Below are 14,812 nucleotides of genomic sequence, written 5' to 3' on the forward strand. Positions count from 1 at the left end.
GGGTCAGCCGGGCTGGGAGAAGGCAGGAGGTGGTGGGGGTGGTAGGAGTGAATGCTTGAGAGAGTGTGTAGAACGACGACTAAGCACAAGAGATGGGGGGGGTGGTAGGGGATGGGGAGGGGGCAACAGTGGGGGAGGGTACGGGGGGATGGATGCGACGGCGAGCGAGCGACATGTGTGGGGGCGGGAGGGAAGGCAGCCAGGCAAGGCCAAACCCGGCTGACTTGCATCTGGCCGTTGCCGAATCAGAGTGCGGATCAGGGAACGTCATGTGCGGCTTGCGGCTGTGGACAACGACACTGTAACGACACGACACTCACTCGGCTTGAACAAGAACAACGACAACGACGGCGGCGGCGGCGACGACGAGGGACAAGAAGTAAAGGCAAAGTAGTGGGGATGTGTCGAGTGCACACTTATGCACACAAGAGTCGTCTCGTCTTTGCGTGCACATGTGGTGGCTGGGTGAGCCCACACACTGGCAGTCAACGCCCGCCCGTCCGGCCGCGGCGGCGGCGGCGGCGGCGGCGGCGGCAGTGGCAAGCCAAGTGGTCTGGGTGCCTGGCACCGCGCACATGCTTGCCCCCTACTGTTGCCTCTTGGGGCAATTTGTCCGCGCTGCGGCAAGTCTTGCGGGGCCCGACCTGGGATCACGGGGTCCAATGGGGCAGTAGTAGCCCCGGCTACAAGCGGCACGGCGCGGGAGCCCGCAACCAAAGACACAGGGGCAGCTTTTTTCTTTCTTTTTTACTGGCAGGCGCCAGCGGCGATTGCGGAGGCGCGGAGGCGGCAGCTGCCTGCACGCAGCAAGGACGATCACTGCCGATTGGCCGTGCCCCTGCCCCCCACTGCCATGCTAGTCGCTCGAGCGCGGGCGGCTGCGCACGGCTACCCACCCAGCCAAGTACACGGCCGCGGCTCTGGCCCGACATCTCGACATCTCGCCGACCGGACACGCTCCGGTGGCTGAGCCTCGTGCCCTAGTCACCTCGCTTCCCCACATTCACCCTCCCCCTCATGCTACTATGTTCATGCGTTGTACAACATGGAATGCTACGCCAGTCTAGCCCTGGGGTCATCCGCCCTGGCCGGCCGCTGTTCGGCCCCAGATCTACCAAGGCCCTACCAAGACCCAACAAACGAGGCGCCGAGCCACGAGTTCCGCCGGCTCGCCTTGGCCTTGCCCTCGTCGCTGCTGCCCTCGTCCACTGCCGTGCCCAGCACGCTCGCGGGGCTTTTAGCGCCTGGAACCGTAGACGATCCCCGGCGCCGCGCGTCACGTGTGGCTCGCGCGTGCCTGACATCGTCCACCTCCCAGTGCAGGCCCTGGTCGGTTCGTCGCCAGCCGAGGTCGACGACAAAGCCAATGCCACCGATACGCAGGTCGACGTACCCAGGCGGCAGAGATGGCGATGGCGGTGGGACGAGCGCCTGCTGACTCAGGCGAGCGTTCGCCGAGACACTGTCTGAGACGGCGGCCTCGCTTGGGGGCACCGGCGGCTTGGCGATCTTCTCGGCGCCACTCCGAGATTGTGATTTTGATGCCTCCTTGTGCGTGGATCGCAGAGACGAGAGCCCCAGCTTCCACCTGCCTGGCCATGATGCGGGGCCGCTCTTGGGGAGGTCGGCCGGGGCCTGTTTGTCGAGGGTCGGCTCGGTGCCCTGGCCGTGCTCGCCGGTCTCGGCGTTGGCTGTCGCCGTCCCAGTCGAATTGGTCACGGCGCTGTCGCTCCACGCACGCTGCATCTCGCGATAGCCGACGAGGACTGGGTCGAAGATGCGTCCGCCGTTAAGGTAGAACGCGCCGCGGTCGGCAATGTGCTCGTCGTACGCAGGTATTGACGCGTCGGCGGGCGTGGGCTCGGGGGTCGGCGTGTCGGGTGCAAGCGCCGCGATGAAAGGTGAGGAGGGCGAGGTGGAGAAGAAGAGGATGGCCAGCTGGGGGTGTCAGCGGGGCTCGTAGAGGGGCGATAAGATTGCGGAAGGGGGTAGTGACACGCGTGACGCAAGCCGCCCGACCTGCGCATCGGCACGCGAGGAGCGAGCCGCGGGAGGCGTGTCTCGTCCGCAGGGGGCATCTCGGCGCATGTCCAGTTCCGCATTCATCCACGACACGAGGCGGGCGGCCGCTGGGCAGCTGGATCTCCTGCCGCCGCGTGGTGTCACGCATCGCTGGCACGCATTGAGCAGCGCGCGCACAACACGAAGACGCCACGTCCCACGCCATGTATGCCGCCTCAGTACCTCAGTTCGCCAGGACCCAGAGGCTACCGAGAACGCAGGTGTCACGGGTTCCGACGCCAGAAGCTAAGCGCCGGTACGTGCGGTCGATACCGCCGCCGTCGCTGCAGCTCGGAGTTCACCCGCGCGACTCGCAGTCCGACACGACCCCGAGTCCAGCGGCGTGACTTGCCTCCGCGGCCGTGCTCGCGCCAGTAGTCCGTCGAGCCCGTGCTCGCCGCCGAGCTCGCCGCAGCGGCATCCTTCCCTCCCCGCGTGGCCACCGATCCGACACAAGCCGCGACCAACTCACCATCGTCACGCAGTACCCGCACGGCCTGATGGCCCAGTACGCCGCTACGGCGAACACCGCGAGAAAGAAGGGGGACGCGGACTGGGTCGTCAGCGCTCGAGGCCGGCGGCGGTGGAGGCGAGGTGCTGCTCGCCGCTAGGCGGCGATCGCGACGCCGACTCACAGGCATGGGGATGAGGAGCGCAAAGATGAGGACATGGCGCAGGCAGTGCATGATGCCGCACAACATGCGCTGAAGGAGTGTGTTGTTTGCTTTTGTGCGAGGTGTTGTGGGTGTTGGAGCTGGGTGGCCGTCGTCGACGCCGGTGATGAGACTGACGGCGCGGCGGCGATGGAAACATTGGGTTGTGTCATGGCACCCACGTGGGGTTACGTAAAGATCAGGTTGGCCGGTTGGTGAGGAGGGCGACAAATCGCTCGACTGCTGGAGTCCAACGCTCCTTTGAGCGATTGGACGAGCTCGACTGTTTCATGGAATCCTTGAGACGGTCTGTGGATGACGCATGGCTGCTGCGTGGTGAGCGTGCGGGGAAGAAACCGCTCTCCTGGCGGGGAGCAACCCCGCAACCCGCCTCACCGCTCCGCCACCCCAAGATGCCACCTTTTGCATGCACAAAATTGTTTCTAAGCATACTGCGCCCCCACCATATGCGTCCACGACTACCAAGGCAATCCAGCAGAGTTGTAGCGCATCTGCGAGGAGTGAGATCACGTGATCGGTTGACTGTGGCGCGGTCCGCCACACTTCTTGTGTGTGGGCCCTCGCGTCTCCGCAGCGCATCCCGAGCAGCACGGACTTGCGAAGGGCGCAGTAGAGTGAACTGAGGATGCCAAGCCGCCGCTGACAGACGTCTGAACTGCCCCTGAGTGCTGCCCGAGTCTTGTTATCGCTCGATGTCACTCTGTGCAATCGACCTGTCCAGCAACGATTGAGCAGTACGAGTCGCGGTTGTCCATGCAGCGATGCCGAAGAATAAAACACCAACCCTCGCACTCTCACATTTTACCACTTTGGACACGTGTCGGACCCGCGCAATGCGTGGATTGAGCCAGTGGGGCAAGGGATCAGCGCCGCGTGTGTTTGTGGCTTTGGGCGTGTTGCCACCCCATCTGCAGGAGCGCCGCCTCCCATCCTCGCATCCCCACATCCCCAGACTTCCGAAGACGCTCGCGGTGCCATTATCCAGTGGTGTCGGTGCACCACGCCAGCACACCGTGTTCTCGTATAATTGGGGCGTCATCCCACGTCTGTTCTCTTCCCCCCATCCCCATTCACATTTCTTCCCCCTCCCCACTTGGGACCACCCACGCACCATGGCCTGGCGTATCTGGCGTGCCCTCTCACATCGTCTCGCTTCACTTTTTACCCTTCCACGTACACCCCTCCTCCCCACTACAGCTCGCCCACCCACCGTGGGCCCCGGCCCCATCCCCGACCCGGTGGACCGCCTCGTCCGCGCCATGTCCGAGATGGACTTTGAAACCCTCCGCGAGCTGTGCGACGACTTTACGCGCCCCGAACACAAAGAGGAACTCCTTCGAGACCTCGAGGAGATCCGCCGCTATTACGAGTCGATGAATAGCGAGGGAAAGGAGCGCCTCCTTGAATACATACGTGAGTCGACGCGAGACGGCTGGGGTGTAGAACCACGACCCGGAGGGCAGCTGATAGAGTGTAGGTCGCGGGATCCCTACCTGGATTGAAGAGATCGAGTCTGAGAAGGAGGCCAAGGAGGCCGGGGACACGGAAGTGTTCGTCGACTTGAAGCCCGGACAGCAGGACCTGCTCTCGCGTATCGGCAGTTATCCGATCCCCGACCGTCCGTCCAAGGGGGAGCCGATGCTCCTGTGTAAGTCCGACCCGAGACACACTCTGACACGCAGCCTACGTCCTGGCCGATGGCTACGTCCGCGCCATCTGGAACTACGACGACAGCGCGGGCAGTGGCCATGAGTTCCTCCGACTCCTCACCCCCGCCGTTCCGGCGGAGCTGATGGACCGCCACCCCCGCCTCGGTGCGCACGGCTTTGGCGAGCCATTGCTAACACTTCAGTCGTGGACCCGCTCACCCTTCGTCCGAAGTGGGTGAACTTGCCTCCAGCAGCCCCCACTGCGACTGCTTCGTGATCGGCCTCGGCCGGCAAGAAGAAGCAGAAGAAATCGTCGAGTCTCCCTCCAGTCGTGGAGCGACCACGAGCAGTGAACGGGTTGCGGGATGGGAGGTGGCGTACATACTTGGGGTGAAGGACAATGTTGCAGCGAGGTGGAAAAGTTCGACTCTCTGTGATGACTATTTAAGAGGAATCAATGTGATATATAAGAGCATCCGATGGACCCGCAGAGGCAGCTCCTTGCCCATCTCCCAAGGTCGCGGTGCCATTGTCGTCGCGGGTGTTGCGGAGATTAATGACAAGCTTGCATTCGACCCGGTGACCATTGTGCTGGGGCCGACACACAATGCTGGCGATTTAGCAGCGTGCGGGCGTACCAATACCGCCGGCGTCGTGGTCGACACCGCCACCGTCGCACAAGTGCACACGCTCGCATCACCAGACATCCCTCGAAACTGGCCGAGTCGGCATCAGTATTGTGGGTACGAGACGCCGCTCCCACTGCAGTCGAGTATACATATTTCGAGTTTTCCCCACTCACCCACCGACACACCTCCCCCGCCCAACTTGAGAGCCCACACCTACCATGGACCCCCGTATTATCCGCCTCAGGCAGATACTCGTCCGAGACCTTGAACGCAACTTTCCGAACCCGACTCCCCAGATGTGGGCCTTGCTGGATGGTGTGTCACCGAGCCAGGCAGACCGCTCGAGGTCTTGATCAACAGTGTTGGAGGTACAAAAGCTGATTCCACCCAGAGGACTACCTCGCCGCGCGACTGAAGTACTTCACCGTGCGTAACGCCATAGAGAGTGTCCGCCGGGGGGGCACTACGACGGATTGGAACGGCCGTAAGGAGGAAATCGTCGTCAACTTGAAGGAAGAGCACAGGCGCTTGAACCTGTTATCGCGTATCGGCCACTTCCGTGTCCCCGAGCGTCCGTCGAAAGACAAGGAAATGTTCCTCTGTAAGAACGACGCCGAGATACTTCTGACGGGCAGCATACGTCCTGGTCGAGGGCGGGGTTTGTGTCATCTGGAACTACAGGGCCAGGAACTCGGCCGCTGCCCACGTCTTCCTCCGCCTCCTCACCCCCGCCATCCCTTCCGACCTGTGGGACCGCAACCCGCGCCTTGGTGAGTGCCGTCCGGCGATTATTGCTGACACTTTAGTCGTGTGCCCGGCCACTCTTAGGCCCAGGTGGGAGAGTGGGCGACCAGCGCTGGTGCCGCCGGCCGCCTCGTCCTCGAGCTCGGCTGGCAAGAAGAACTAGAGGTTGCTGTCGGGCCCGTCCATTCGCAAAAAGCACCGCGAGCCGGTCGACAAGTTTTAGGTAGAGAAGCAGCGTGCTGCAGGCGAGGAGCATTGTTGCAGCTCCGTAGAAGAGTCGAGGTGATGCCACAACGCCCCATGTGGCCTCCAAGCGCAGCTCCGGTTTATCACGCCAGGCGAGGTGCATTGTCGACGCGCTGATGACGGAGAAGCAAAAGCTCCCACTCACAACAGTGACGACTATGAGGGAGTGGCCGACGCACAATGCGTGGATTGAGCAGTGAATGGGCCGCAGGGACCAGCGCCGTGTGTTTTGGTGGCTTGGCCTCGTGGTCAAGTCAACACCACCCGCCAGCCGCCCACGAGCCCGCTCGCATCACCCAACCTTCCTAGAAGCTGGCGGCGTCAGCGGCGATTCGTGTGGGTGCGACACTCGAGCTCCCCAGCCGCGGGGGGTGGGACGTATATATTCCCTCTCTCCTCTTCTTTCCCCCTCCTTCTCACTCAACACACTCACACACCTTTCCCCCTCCTTCTCGTTTCTTTCTCACTCAACCCACCCACACCTTTCCTCCACACCAACACCCAAGCCCACGCCATGAATCTCGGATACACCTTCGCCAGCAGGGAGGAATTCTGGGAGCGTCGTCGCCAAATGATCAACGACATAATCGCCGAGGAAGGTGAGTCGGTTGCCAACGCCGACAGCCAGTGGCGAGCAGCCACTCGAAGACGTGCTGATGTACCGCAGAGGAGGAAAAGCGCAAGGCGGCCGTCACGACCGACGAGTCCGCCGAGGACCCAGTTTATGTCAGTGTGACGCCGGCGGAGCACCGCCTTCTGGCGCGCATTGCCAGCTTCCCCGTACCCTCGCGCCCGTCGAAGGTGGGCGAAATGTTCCTCTGTAAGTCCGACCGCTAGACCACTCTGACATTAGCCTACGTCCTGGAGGACGGGCAGGTCCGTGTCATCTGGAACTATTCGGCCAGCACCGCCAGCGCCGGCGCGCACGTGTTCCTCCGCATTCTGACGGCCCCGATCCCGACCCACCTGTGGGACCGCGACCCCCCGCCTCGGTGAGCGCCGCCTGGCGATTATTGCTGACGCTGCAGTTGTGTGCCCACACACCCTCCGCCCTAGGTGGGTGGCCGGGCAGCCGGAGCAGGCGGCTCCGGCGGCGTCGCCCGCATCGGCCAAGAAGTTTAAGCGCGGCAAGAAGCTCTAGGAGAGGGCTGTCGTCAAGCCCGCTCCCTCGAGCCGCTCGTGGACAAGTTTGGGGTTGAAGAGTGTGACCCGGAAGCCGAAGCAGTGGCGCAGTTCAGTAGCAGAGTCAATGTGATACCACGTGGCACACTCACAAGAGGCCTTTTAGGCAGCTCCTTGCTCTTCTCGGCCCAACTCACAGCCAATAGCAATACATATCTCATCTACGAGGCCTCCTTGGACACGAGGAGGAACAGCCCCACGCCGCCGAGGAGGGCGTACTTGAGCTGCGGGTAGTCGTTCTGTCCGTCGTCAGTCGGTGTTTCGAACAGTCAGTGGCGGCCAGTGGAGGCCTGGAACCACCACGGCGCGGCCTGCGAGGCCAGCACACCACACTCACCATGGCAATAGTCACGTAGCCAACGTAGGGGAGGAACCTGCGCCGTCAGCACCCAGCACTCGGCCAGCCCAGAACTCTACCCACCCGCGGACCTTGCCGACGACCTGCTTGGCCTCGAGCCACTCGGGGCCCTCGTACAGCGGGATGTCGTTATCTGGGTTCGCGTCGCCCTTGGTCAGGAGGAGCTGCGTGCCGTTGTTGCTGGCGGGTTAGTGGGCTGGACAATCACGCCTGCACTCCAGCTCACCTCTCGTGTGTCGCGTGGACGCGGTGGACAATTGGGATGCCTTGTCCGGGGCTGGGGGAGTCAGTAGCTGCGCGAGTGCGTCTAGAACACTGGTACTGGCGCGGCCATACCCTTGCGCAGTGCGCAGTCGGCATCGGCATGCCAATAGGCTAGCCAGACGCGACGGCACCAGACAGATGGCAGCAGCGCGCCAGGCCGACCTTCCCTACTCACACCTTGTACACGGTAATGTCGCCGACGACGTACGGCGTGTCGGCAGGGTTGGTGAGGAAGAGGATGTCGCCGCGGTAGAACGCGGGCTCCATGGATCCCCTGGGGGTGTGAGCATTGCCCGTGAGATGGGGTGGAGCTAATGGCTCGCTCGGGGGATGCACGACGCGCATTCCCGATACGGCCGCCACCTCCACAACACGCACGAGAGGACGACGACGATCGGCGACTCGGAGTTGGTGACGAGGCAGAGCGCCTTCCACATCATGAGGCCCGACGCGACGACGTTGAGGAAGTTGAGGAGCTGGAACAGGAGCTGTGGGGCGGGGTCAGCGCCGCGCGGGGAAACAGCACGCACGCCCTGCACTCCGAGCTTGCGCAGCCGCGCAATCTCGTCTGCGAACATGACTGGTGAGTGTGTTGTGATGTGGCGGGTTGTGATGTCAAAGTCAACAAGGTCGCGTCGGCCTCGTCACTGTCGCCCGGTTGCCCCGGTGGCATCAGCGGCGCGGCGCGGACAGCGGCGCAACAGCGGGTGACTGCCACGTGCCTCACGCCTGGCCTCCCTTATTCGGCCCCCACATACAAGCCACAACGAGTCATCAGAAATCCAGTCCCGCCCTGGCTGGCCGCTGCACCGGGGAGTCGGGCCAGAATGTCGAGGTCGAGCATGAGATGCAACTCTCTCATCTCTCACACACCACTCTACATACCATGTCGCCCGCTTCTGACGCAGAGGCCCAGCTCGCCTCGGGCCAGCTCACCCCCAGCACCATCGCAAAGCAGCTCTCGCAGCTCGACCTCCCCGCGCCCTCCAACCTGCATCTCGCCTCGTCCAAGCAGGCCGGCGCCGGCGGCAAGGCCGACCTGCAGGAGACGCTCTCGGGACTCAACCTGCCCGAGCCCGAGGCCGTCACGCGCGCCCAGGCGCACCGCCGCTCCGAGTCGCAGTCGCAGGACCTGGCAGAAAAGCTGTCGCGCATGAACCTCCCGCAGCCCGAGCGCATCTTTGGCCCCAACGACGGCAACGCCGGCGCGACCGAGTCGCACAAGAAGGGCGTGACCGCCGACGACTGGGCAAAGGTCAAGCTCGACGACGAGGTCCCCGAGGCGGTCAGGAGCCCGACCGAGATGCACTTTAGGCGTGCGAGCGTGTACGTGGCAAAGGGGGGGTTGGGTTGGGGCTGGAACTGATAGCAACAGTGCGAAGAGCCCGACGAGCGCCGCGCCAGCTGCGGGTGCCGCTGCTGCCGCTGCCCCGGTTGCTGCTGCCGCCGCGACCTCTGCTGCGTCCGGCAAGGCCGTCGAGCAGAAGATTACGCCCTTTGACGTCCAGGGTGGTGTCGACGCCGACGGCAAGGAGACTGGAATGTGAGTGGCATATCCCGAACCCAAGCTCACTTGCAGCGACTACGACAAGCTCGCCGACCGCTTCGGCGCCCAGAAGATCAACCCCGCCCTTCTGGAGCGCTTTGAGCGCGTCACGGGCCGCAAGCCGCACCCGCTCATGCGCCGTGGCACCTTCTACACCCACCGCGAGTTTGACAAGATCCTCGACCGCTACGAGAAGGGCGAGCCATTCTATCTTTACACTGGCCGTGGACCCTCGAGCGACTCGATGCACATGGGTCACTTGATTCCCTTCCTGTTCACTGCGTGAGTCGACCGGCTCGGACATTTGTGGCCAATCGCACCGCGGCCCGTGCTAAGACTCCCCGCAGCTGGCTCCAGGACGTGTTTGGCTGCCCATGCGTCATCCAGGTGACCGACGACGAGAAGTACCTGCTCGACCGTGACGCCAAGAAGCAGCAGGCATTGGTCAAGAAGAACCCCCAGGACAAGAGGCGGCCGTACGACATCCTCGAGAAGTACAAGGAGATGGGCCAGGCCAACATTGCCGACATTATCGCCTGTGGCTTCAAGCTCGACAAGACGTTCATCTTCTCCGACCTCGACTACGTCGGAAAGGAGTTCTACCGCAACATTGTCCTCATGGCCAAGACCATCACCGTCACCAACAGCAAGGGTGTCTTTGGCTTTGCCGACTCGGACAACGTCGGCATGCTCCATTTCGCGGCTGTCCAGTCGACGCCATCGTTCTGCAACTCGTTCCCCCAGATCTTTGGCGAGCGCACCGACATTCCCTGCCTCATCCCCTGTGCCATTGACCAGGACCCGTACTTCCTCGTCTGTCGCGAGTCGGCCGACCGCCTTAAGTACAAGAAGCCTGCCCTCATCCACGCCAAGTTCCTGCCAGCGCTCCAGGGTGCGGGGACCAAGATGTCGGCCTCCAACCCCAACTCGAACATCACCCTCACCGACAAGCCCAACGAGATCAAGAACAAGATCCGCAAGCACGCGTTCTCGGGCGGTGGAGCCACCCAGGAGCTGCACAAGGAGCACGGCGGCAACCCAGACGTCGACATTGCCTACCTCTACCTGAGTTACTTTGAGGAGGACGACGAGAAGATGGCACGACTGGCGGCCGAGTACCGCGCTGGAACGCTCAGCACGGTGCAGATGAAGGACGAGTGTATCGCCAAGCTGCAGGAGGTCGTGTCGTCGTTCCAGGAGCGCCACGCCGCCGTTACCCCAGAGCTCGTCAAGCAGTACCAGGACCCTACCCGCAAGATTGACCCCACGCCGAGGGCCAAGACTGCTGCGGCTTAGAATATATTAGCGAGGTGGTTGCGGTCAGTAGTAGATTTATGCATGCGAGGAGTATTAGGGGGAGTCACTGTTGAAAGGAAAGGAAGGCGCGTTGGTGGAGTGGAGACAATGTGGCAGTAGGCGCGCCGGGATCAAATCCACGTGGCGATGAGGACAAGTCTCTCGACGCGCGGCCGTCATCGTCGTGGGACTGACGGGCATTTGATGAATGATGAGGTGTGCCAGACGATTCCAACGACGACAACTCACCACCCCTTCCTTCATCTTGACAATCAACCTCTCTGCTCTCTGGGACAGCTTGATAGAAATTATCCAGAGCAGCCTCTACCTCTCCCCTTCACCCCCTACACCCCGGTCCTGATTCAAAGCAGCGCCCAGCGCCGACTTCACCATGGCCGACAAGGACCCCCGCGAGGTGACGCTCATGGTCCCCTCTGAGGACCCCGAGAAGAAGGAGGACGACAAGCCAAAGCACGAAAAGGGAAAGGAGCCCGGCACTGACAAGGACAAGGATGAGCCCGAGATTGTAAGTCTGGGCTGCTGCTGCCGCTGCTGCTGCGTTTGCTGACACAATCTAGTCTGAGGAGGACCTGCAGCTCAAGTCGGAGCTCGAGATGCTCGTCGAGCGCCTCAAGGAGCCCGACACGTCGCTGTACCTCCCTGCCCTCGAGTCTCTGCGCACGCTGATCAAGACGTCGACATCGTCCATGACCTCTGTGCCCAAGCCGCTCAAGTTCCTCAGGCCGCACTACCACGAGCTTGGTCAGATCCGCGACAGCTGGTCTGCCGACCTCAAGGAGCAGCGCGCACTTCTCGCCTCAATCCTCTCCGTGCTCGCCATGACCTACTCGGACACTGGCAAGCGCGACACGCTGTACTACCGTCTCATTTCCGGCTCGGAGGAGGCTCCCGGATCCTGGGGCCACGAGTACGTTCGTCACCTCGCTGCCGAGCTCGGCGAGGAGTACGTCCAGCTTGTGGAGCACTCGGACGACGCGGAGGCTACCGAGGACGACGCGGTCGCCAACGGCTCCAAGACCAACGGTGACGCCGAGGATGCCCCCAAGCGCGACTACAACGTCGAGCAGCTCCGCGCCCTCGGCCTCGAGCTCGTCGACTTCTTCCTCAAGCACAACGCCGAGGCTGACGCTGTTGATCTCCTGCTCGAGCTCGAGTACATCAACGTGATTGCCGACAAGGTTGACGACAAGACGTACAACCGTGTCTGCCAGTACATGGTCAGCTGCGTGCCCCTCCTCGTCCCTCCAGATGATGAGCAGTTCCTCCGCACTGCCGCGGCCATCTACGCCAAGCACGACCGCCTGCCCGAGGCCCTCGCGCTTGCCATCCGCCTGCACGACCGCAAGCTCATCCGCAAGTACTTTGAGGCCCCGACCAATGCGTGAGTCGAGTTTGGGATTTTGACTGACCAGCCAGCGTCATGAAGAAGCAGCTCGCGTTCATCCTTGCCCGTGCCAACGTCCCTGTTCACTGGGTCCACACCCCCGACACTATGGAGCCTGAGAGCGACGAGGGTGACGAGTGGGGAACCCCCCCTGACGAGCTCAGCGAGGAGCTCGCCCAGTGCCTCGGTAACCACAACCTCTCGACCCACTTCCGCAAGTTCGGCAAGGCTGTTGGTGTCGAGGAGCCCCGTACGCCCGAGGATATCTACAAGACGCAGCTCGAGTCGCGTTCCATCGGCCAGCACCTCAACTCGGCCCGTGACAACCTCGCCTCGACGTTTGTTAACGCGTTTGTCAATGCCGGTTTCGGAAACGAGAAGCTTGTCGTCCAGGCGCCCGAGGGACAGAGCTTCATCTACTTGCAAAAGGAGAGGGGCATGCTTAGCGCCACTGCCAGTGTTGGAATGAGTCTGCTGTGGGACCACGAGGGCGGTATCGACCACATCGACAAGTACACGTACTCGCCCGAGGAGCACATCAAGGCAGGCGCCTTCCTCGCCATTGGTATCCTCTACTCCAACATCCGCACCCAGCCCGACATGGCGTGGGCCCTGCTCGAGGAGCACGTCGACAACCCCAGCTCGGAGATCAAGATTGCCGCCATCAACGCCTTAGGTATGGCCTACGCTGGTTCCGAGAGACACTACCTTGTCGAGCGCCTCGCCCCTTACGTTGCCGACGACTCTTCCGCTGTCGATGTTGCCGCCAACGCTGCCCTCGCCATGGGCTTTGTCTACGTCGGATCGGGCAACGGTGATGTTGCCAGCACCATCCTCCAGACCCTGATGGAGCGTGAGGCTTCGCAGCTCGACTCGGAGTGGAGCGTCTTCTTTGCGCTCGCCCTTGGTCTCATCTTCCTCGGCCGCCAGGAGGCTGCCGATGCCACGCTCGAGACCCTCAAGGTCATTGAGCACCCCATTGCCCGCTCGGCCGAGGTCCTCGTCGAGGTCTGCGCGTACGCTGCCACGGGCAACGTGCTCAAGGTCCAGTCGATGCTGCACATTTGCGCCGAGCAGCCATCAGCTGCCAAGCCCAAGGCGGAGGAGGGAGCTGCGGCTGATGGTGAGGCCAGCGGCGAGGCGAGCGGTGAGGCTGGAGCGGTGGCTGGCGACGTCGACATGGACGCCGGAGCAGGAAGAACAGTTGGCGGTGACGACGCTGCCGACGCCGAGCCTGCCGAGCCCGTCAAGGCCGACTTGAGGCACCAGACCATGGCCGTCATCGGCATTGCCCTTGTCGCCATGGGCGAAGACGTCGGTGCGGAGATGGCTCTGCGACAGTTCCAGCACCTCATGACCTACGGTGACCCTGCCATTAGGAAAGCCGTCCCTCTCGCCCTCGGCCTCATCTCGGCCTCCAACCCCCAGCTCACCATCCTCGACACCTTGTCAAAGTACTCGCACGACTCGGACCTGGACGTGGCCGTCAACGCCATCCTGGCCATGGGTCTTGTTGGTGGCGGTACCAACAACGCCCGTCTGGCCCAGATGCTCCGCGGCTTGGCTGTGTACTACGCCAAGGAACCCGACTGCCTGTTCATGGTGCGCATTGCCCAGGGCCTCGTCCACATGGGCAAGGGCACCATCGGCATCAACCCCTTCTTCCACGACCGCCAGATCCTGTCTGGCAACGCGGTGGCCGGTCTCCTGGCGCTGCTGGTGTCGTTCACCAACGCACGCCAGTTCGTCCTCGGCCAGCACCACTGGCAGCTGTACTGGCTCGCACTGGCCATGTTCCCCCAGTTCCTCATCACGCTCGACGAGGAGACGGAGGAGAAGGCCGTCACTGTGCGCGTCGGCCAGGCCGTCAACACTATTGGATTGGCAGGCACGCGCAGCGGCATCTCGGGCTTCCAGACGCACCAGACACCAGTGCGCGTGGGTACGACGGAGCGTGCCGAGATGGGCACCAACGAGTTCTTCCCGTACACGAGCGTGCTCGAGGGCTTTGTGTTTATCAAGAAGAACGACCAGTACGACGCCGAGGACAACTAGGGAGAAGTAGAGGTTGCATAGGGCGCGAGGCGCCATGTAGACTGAGCATCAGACGTGGAATGCAGTTATGCAGCGAGCGGAGCGAGTGGAGCACACGAGGCGAAGCCGAATGTGCGAGGGTGGGGGTCGGGGAGGGGGCACAAGGCATACTGGCACCTTGTCAAGCAGCTTCCAACTTGACCATGGAATCTTGGTGTGGATGTGGCCGAGGGGACAGGAGTACAGCGGCACCTTGCAGCACTCGACCAGCCATCCCACGGCAGACCGGCCATCCCCCGCCCTCCATTCGCCGAGGCGAGCATGCCACGGCCGGCTCGCCCCGCTACCCCACACGCCATGCGCCACTCGCACCACTCCCTGCCCTACCCCCGTCCCTCTGTCCCTCTGTGCACAAAAACGTACGCCCGGCGACGCACAGGCCCTCGCTGGGATTTGAACCCAGGACCACTCCCATTCTCTGAATCCCGAAGAGAGTATGCTACTACTACACCACGAGAGCTGGTGCCTGCGGGGTGGGGGGAGGACTAGGGGCGGCAGCGGGGGTGGCGGCGTGTCTGTGTGCGTGGGCGTGTCAACTGGGCGTACATGCAGAGCCCCCTGATTTGACTTCATGCCGAGGGCGGCCTGTCGTTTGTGCAATGAGAGCGTTTCGACAGAGGCCGGGAAGCAGACGGGAGCCGAGGTCCCAGTCCCCGCCACACTC

General features: G+C 62.8%; 7 protein-coding genes and 1 non-coding gene across 8 annotated transcripts; 5 read left to right on the forward strand and 3 right to left on the reverse strand.

The window, feature by feature from the left end:
* Positions 1 to 1,122: 1,122 nt before the first annotated feature.
* Q8F55_007928 (uncharacterized protein) lies at positions 1,123 to 2,747 on the reverse strand (the record flags this gene model as incomplete). Its single annotated transcript, XM_069356340.1, has 3 exons — positions 1,123 to 1,938; positions 2,534 to 2,614; positions 2,697 to 2,747. The coding sequence occupies 3 exons, from the start codon at positions 2,745 to 2,747 to the stop codon at positions 1,123 to 1,125; spliced, it is 948 nt and encodes a 315-aa protein (XP_069206181.1).
* Positions 2,748 to 3,847: 1,100 nt separating this feature from the next.
* Q8F55_007929 (uncharacterized protein) lies at positions 3,848 to 4,661 on the forward strand (the record flags this gene model as incomplete). Its single annotated transcript, XM_069356341.1, has 5 exons — positions 3,848 to 3,857; positions 3,933 to 4,148; positions 4,213 to 4,353; positions 4,418 to 4,549; positions 4,588 to 4,661. The coding sequence occupies 5 exons, from the start codon at positions 3,848 to 3,850 to the stop codon at positions 4,659 to 4,661; spliced, it is 573 nt and encodes a 190-aa protein (XP_069206182.1).
* Positions 4,662 to 5,231: 570 nt separating this feature from the next.
* Q8F55_007930 (uncharacterized protein) lies at positions 5,232 to 5,920 on the forward strand (the record flags this gene model as incomplete). The annotated part of the gene is made up of 4 exons (XM_069356342.1): positions 5,232 to 5,328; positions 5,405 to 5,584; positions 5,649 to 5,783; positions 5,820 to 5,920. 4 exons carry the CDS (start codon positions 5,232 to 5,234, stop codon positions 5,918 to 5,920), a joined length of 513 nt encoding a protein of 170 aa, XP_069206183.1.
* A 597-nt stretch (positions 5,921 to 6,517) lies between these two features.
* On the forward strand, positions 6,518 to 7,144 carry Q8F55_007931 (uncharacterized protein; the record flags this gene model as incomplete). Its single annotated transcript, XM_069356343.1, has 4 exons — positions 6,518 to 6,602; positions 6,671 to 6,823; positions 6,857 to 6,995; positions 7,060 to 7,144. 4 exons carry the CDS (start codon positions 6,518 to 6,520, stop codon positions 7,142 to 7,144), a joined length of 462 nt encoding a protein of 153 aa, XP_069206184.1.
* A 202-nt stretch (positions 7,145 to 7,346) lies between these two features.
* SEC11 (Signal peptidase complex catalytic subunit) lies at positions 7,347 to 8,385 on the reverse strand (the record flags this gene model as incomplete). The annotated part of the gene is made up of 7 exons (XM_069356344.1): positions 7,347 to 7,424; positions 7,523 to 7,559; positions 7,607 to 7,723; positions 7,770 to 7,820; positions 7,983 to 8,081; positions 8,186 to 8,295; positions 8,338 to 8,385. 7 exons carry the CDS (start codon positions 8,383 to 8,385, stop codon positions 7,347 to 7,349), a joined length of 540 nt encoding a protein of 179 aa, XP_069206185.1.
* Positions 8,386 to 8,693: 308 nt separating this feature from the next.
* WRS1 (tryptophan--tRNA ligase) lies at positions 8,694 to 10,649 on the forward strand (the record flags this gene model as incomplete). The annotated part of the gene is made up of 4 exons (XM_069356345.1): positions 8,694 to 9,133; positions 9,183 to 9,350; positions 9,387 to 9,635; positions 9,701 to 10,649. The coding sequence occupies 4 exons, from the start codon at positions 8,694 to 8,696 to the stop codon at positions 10,647 to 10,649; spliced, it is 1,806 nt and encodes a 601-aa protein (XP_069206186.1).
* Positions 10,650 to 11,040: 391 nt separating this feature from the next.
* Positions 11,041 to 14,109, forward strand: RPN1 (proteasome regulatory particle base subunit; the record flags this gene model as incomplete). The annotated part of the gene is made up of 3 exons (XM_069356346.1): positions 11,041 to 11,175; positions 11,228 to 12,051; positions 12,087 to 14,109. The coding sequence occupies 3 exons, from the start codon at positions 11,041 to 11,043 to the stop codon at positions 14,107 to 14,109; spliced, it is 2,982 nt and encodes a 993-aa protein (XP_069206187.1).
* A 417-nt stretch (positions 14,110 to 14,526) lies between these two features.
* Positions 14,527 to 14,608, reverse strand: Q8F55_007935. Its single transcript has one exon. It is a non-coding gene; the product is annotated as a tRNA-Pro (tRNA).
* Positions 14,609 to 14,812: the final 204 nt, after the last annotated feature.

This window comes from Vanrija albida (assembly GCF_041260175.1).
Source record: "Vanrija albida strain AlHP1 chromosome Unknown contig_6, whole genome shotgun sequence".
Classification (NCBI taxonomy): domain Eukaryota; kingdom Fungi; phylum Basidiomycota; class Tremellomycetes; order Trichosporonales; family Trichosporonaceae; genus Vanrija; species Vanrija albida.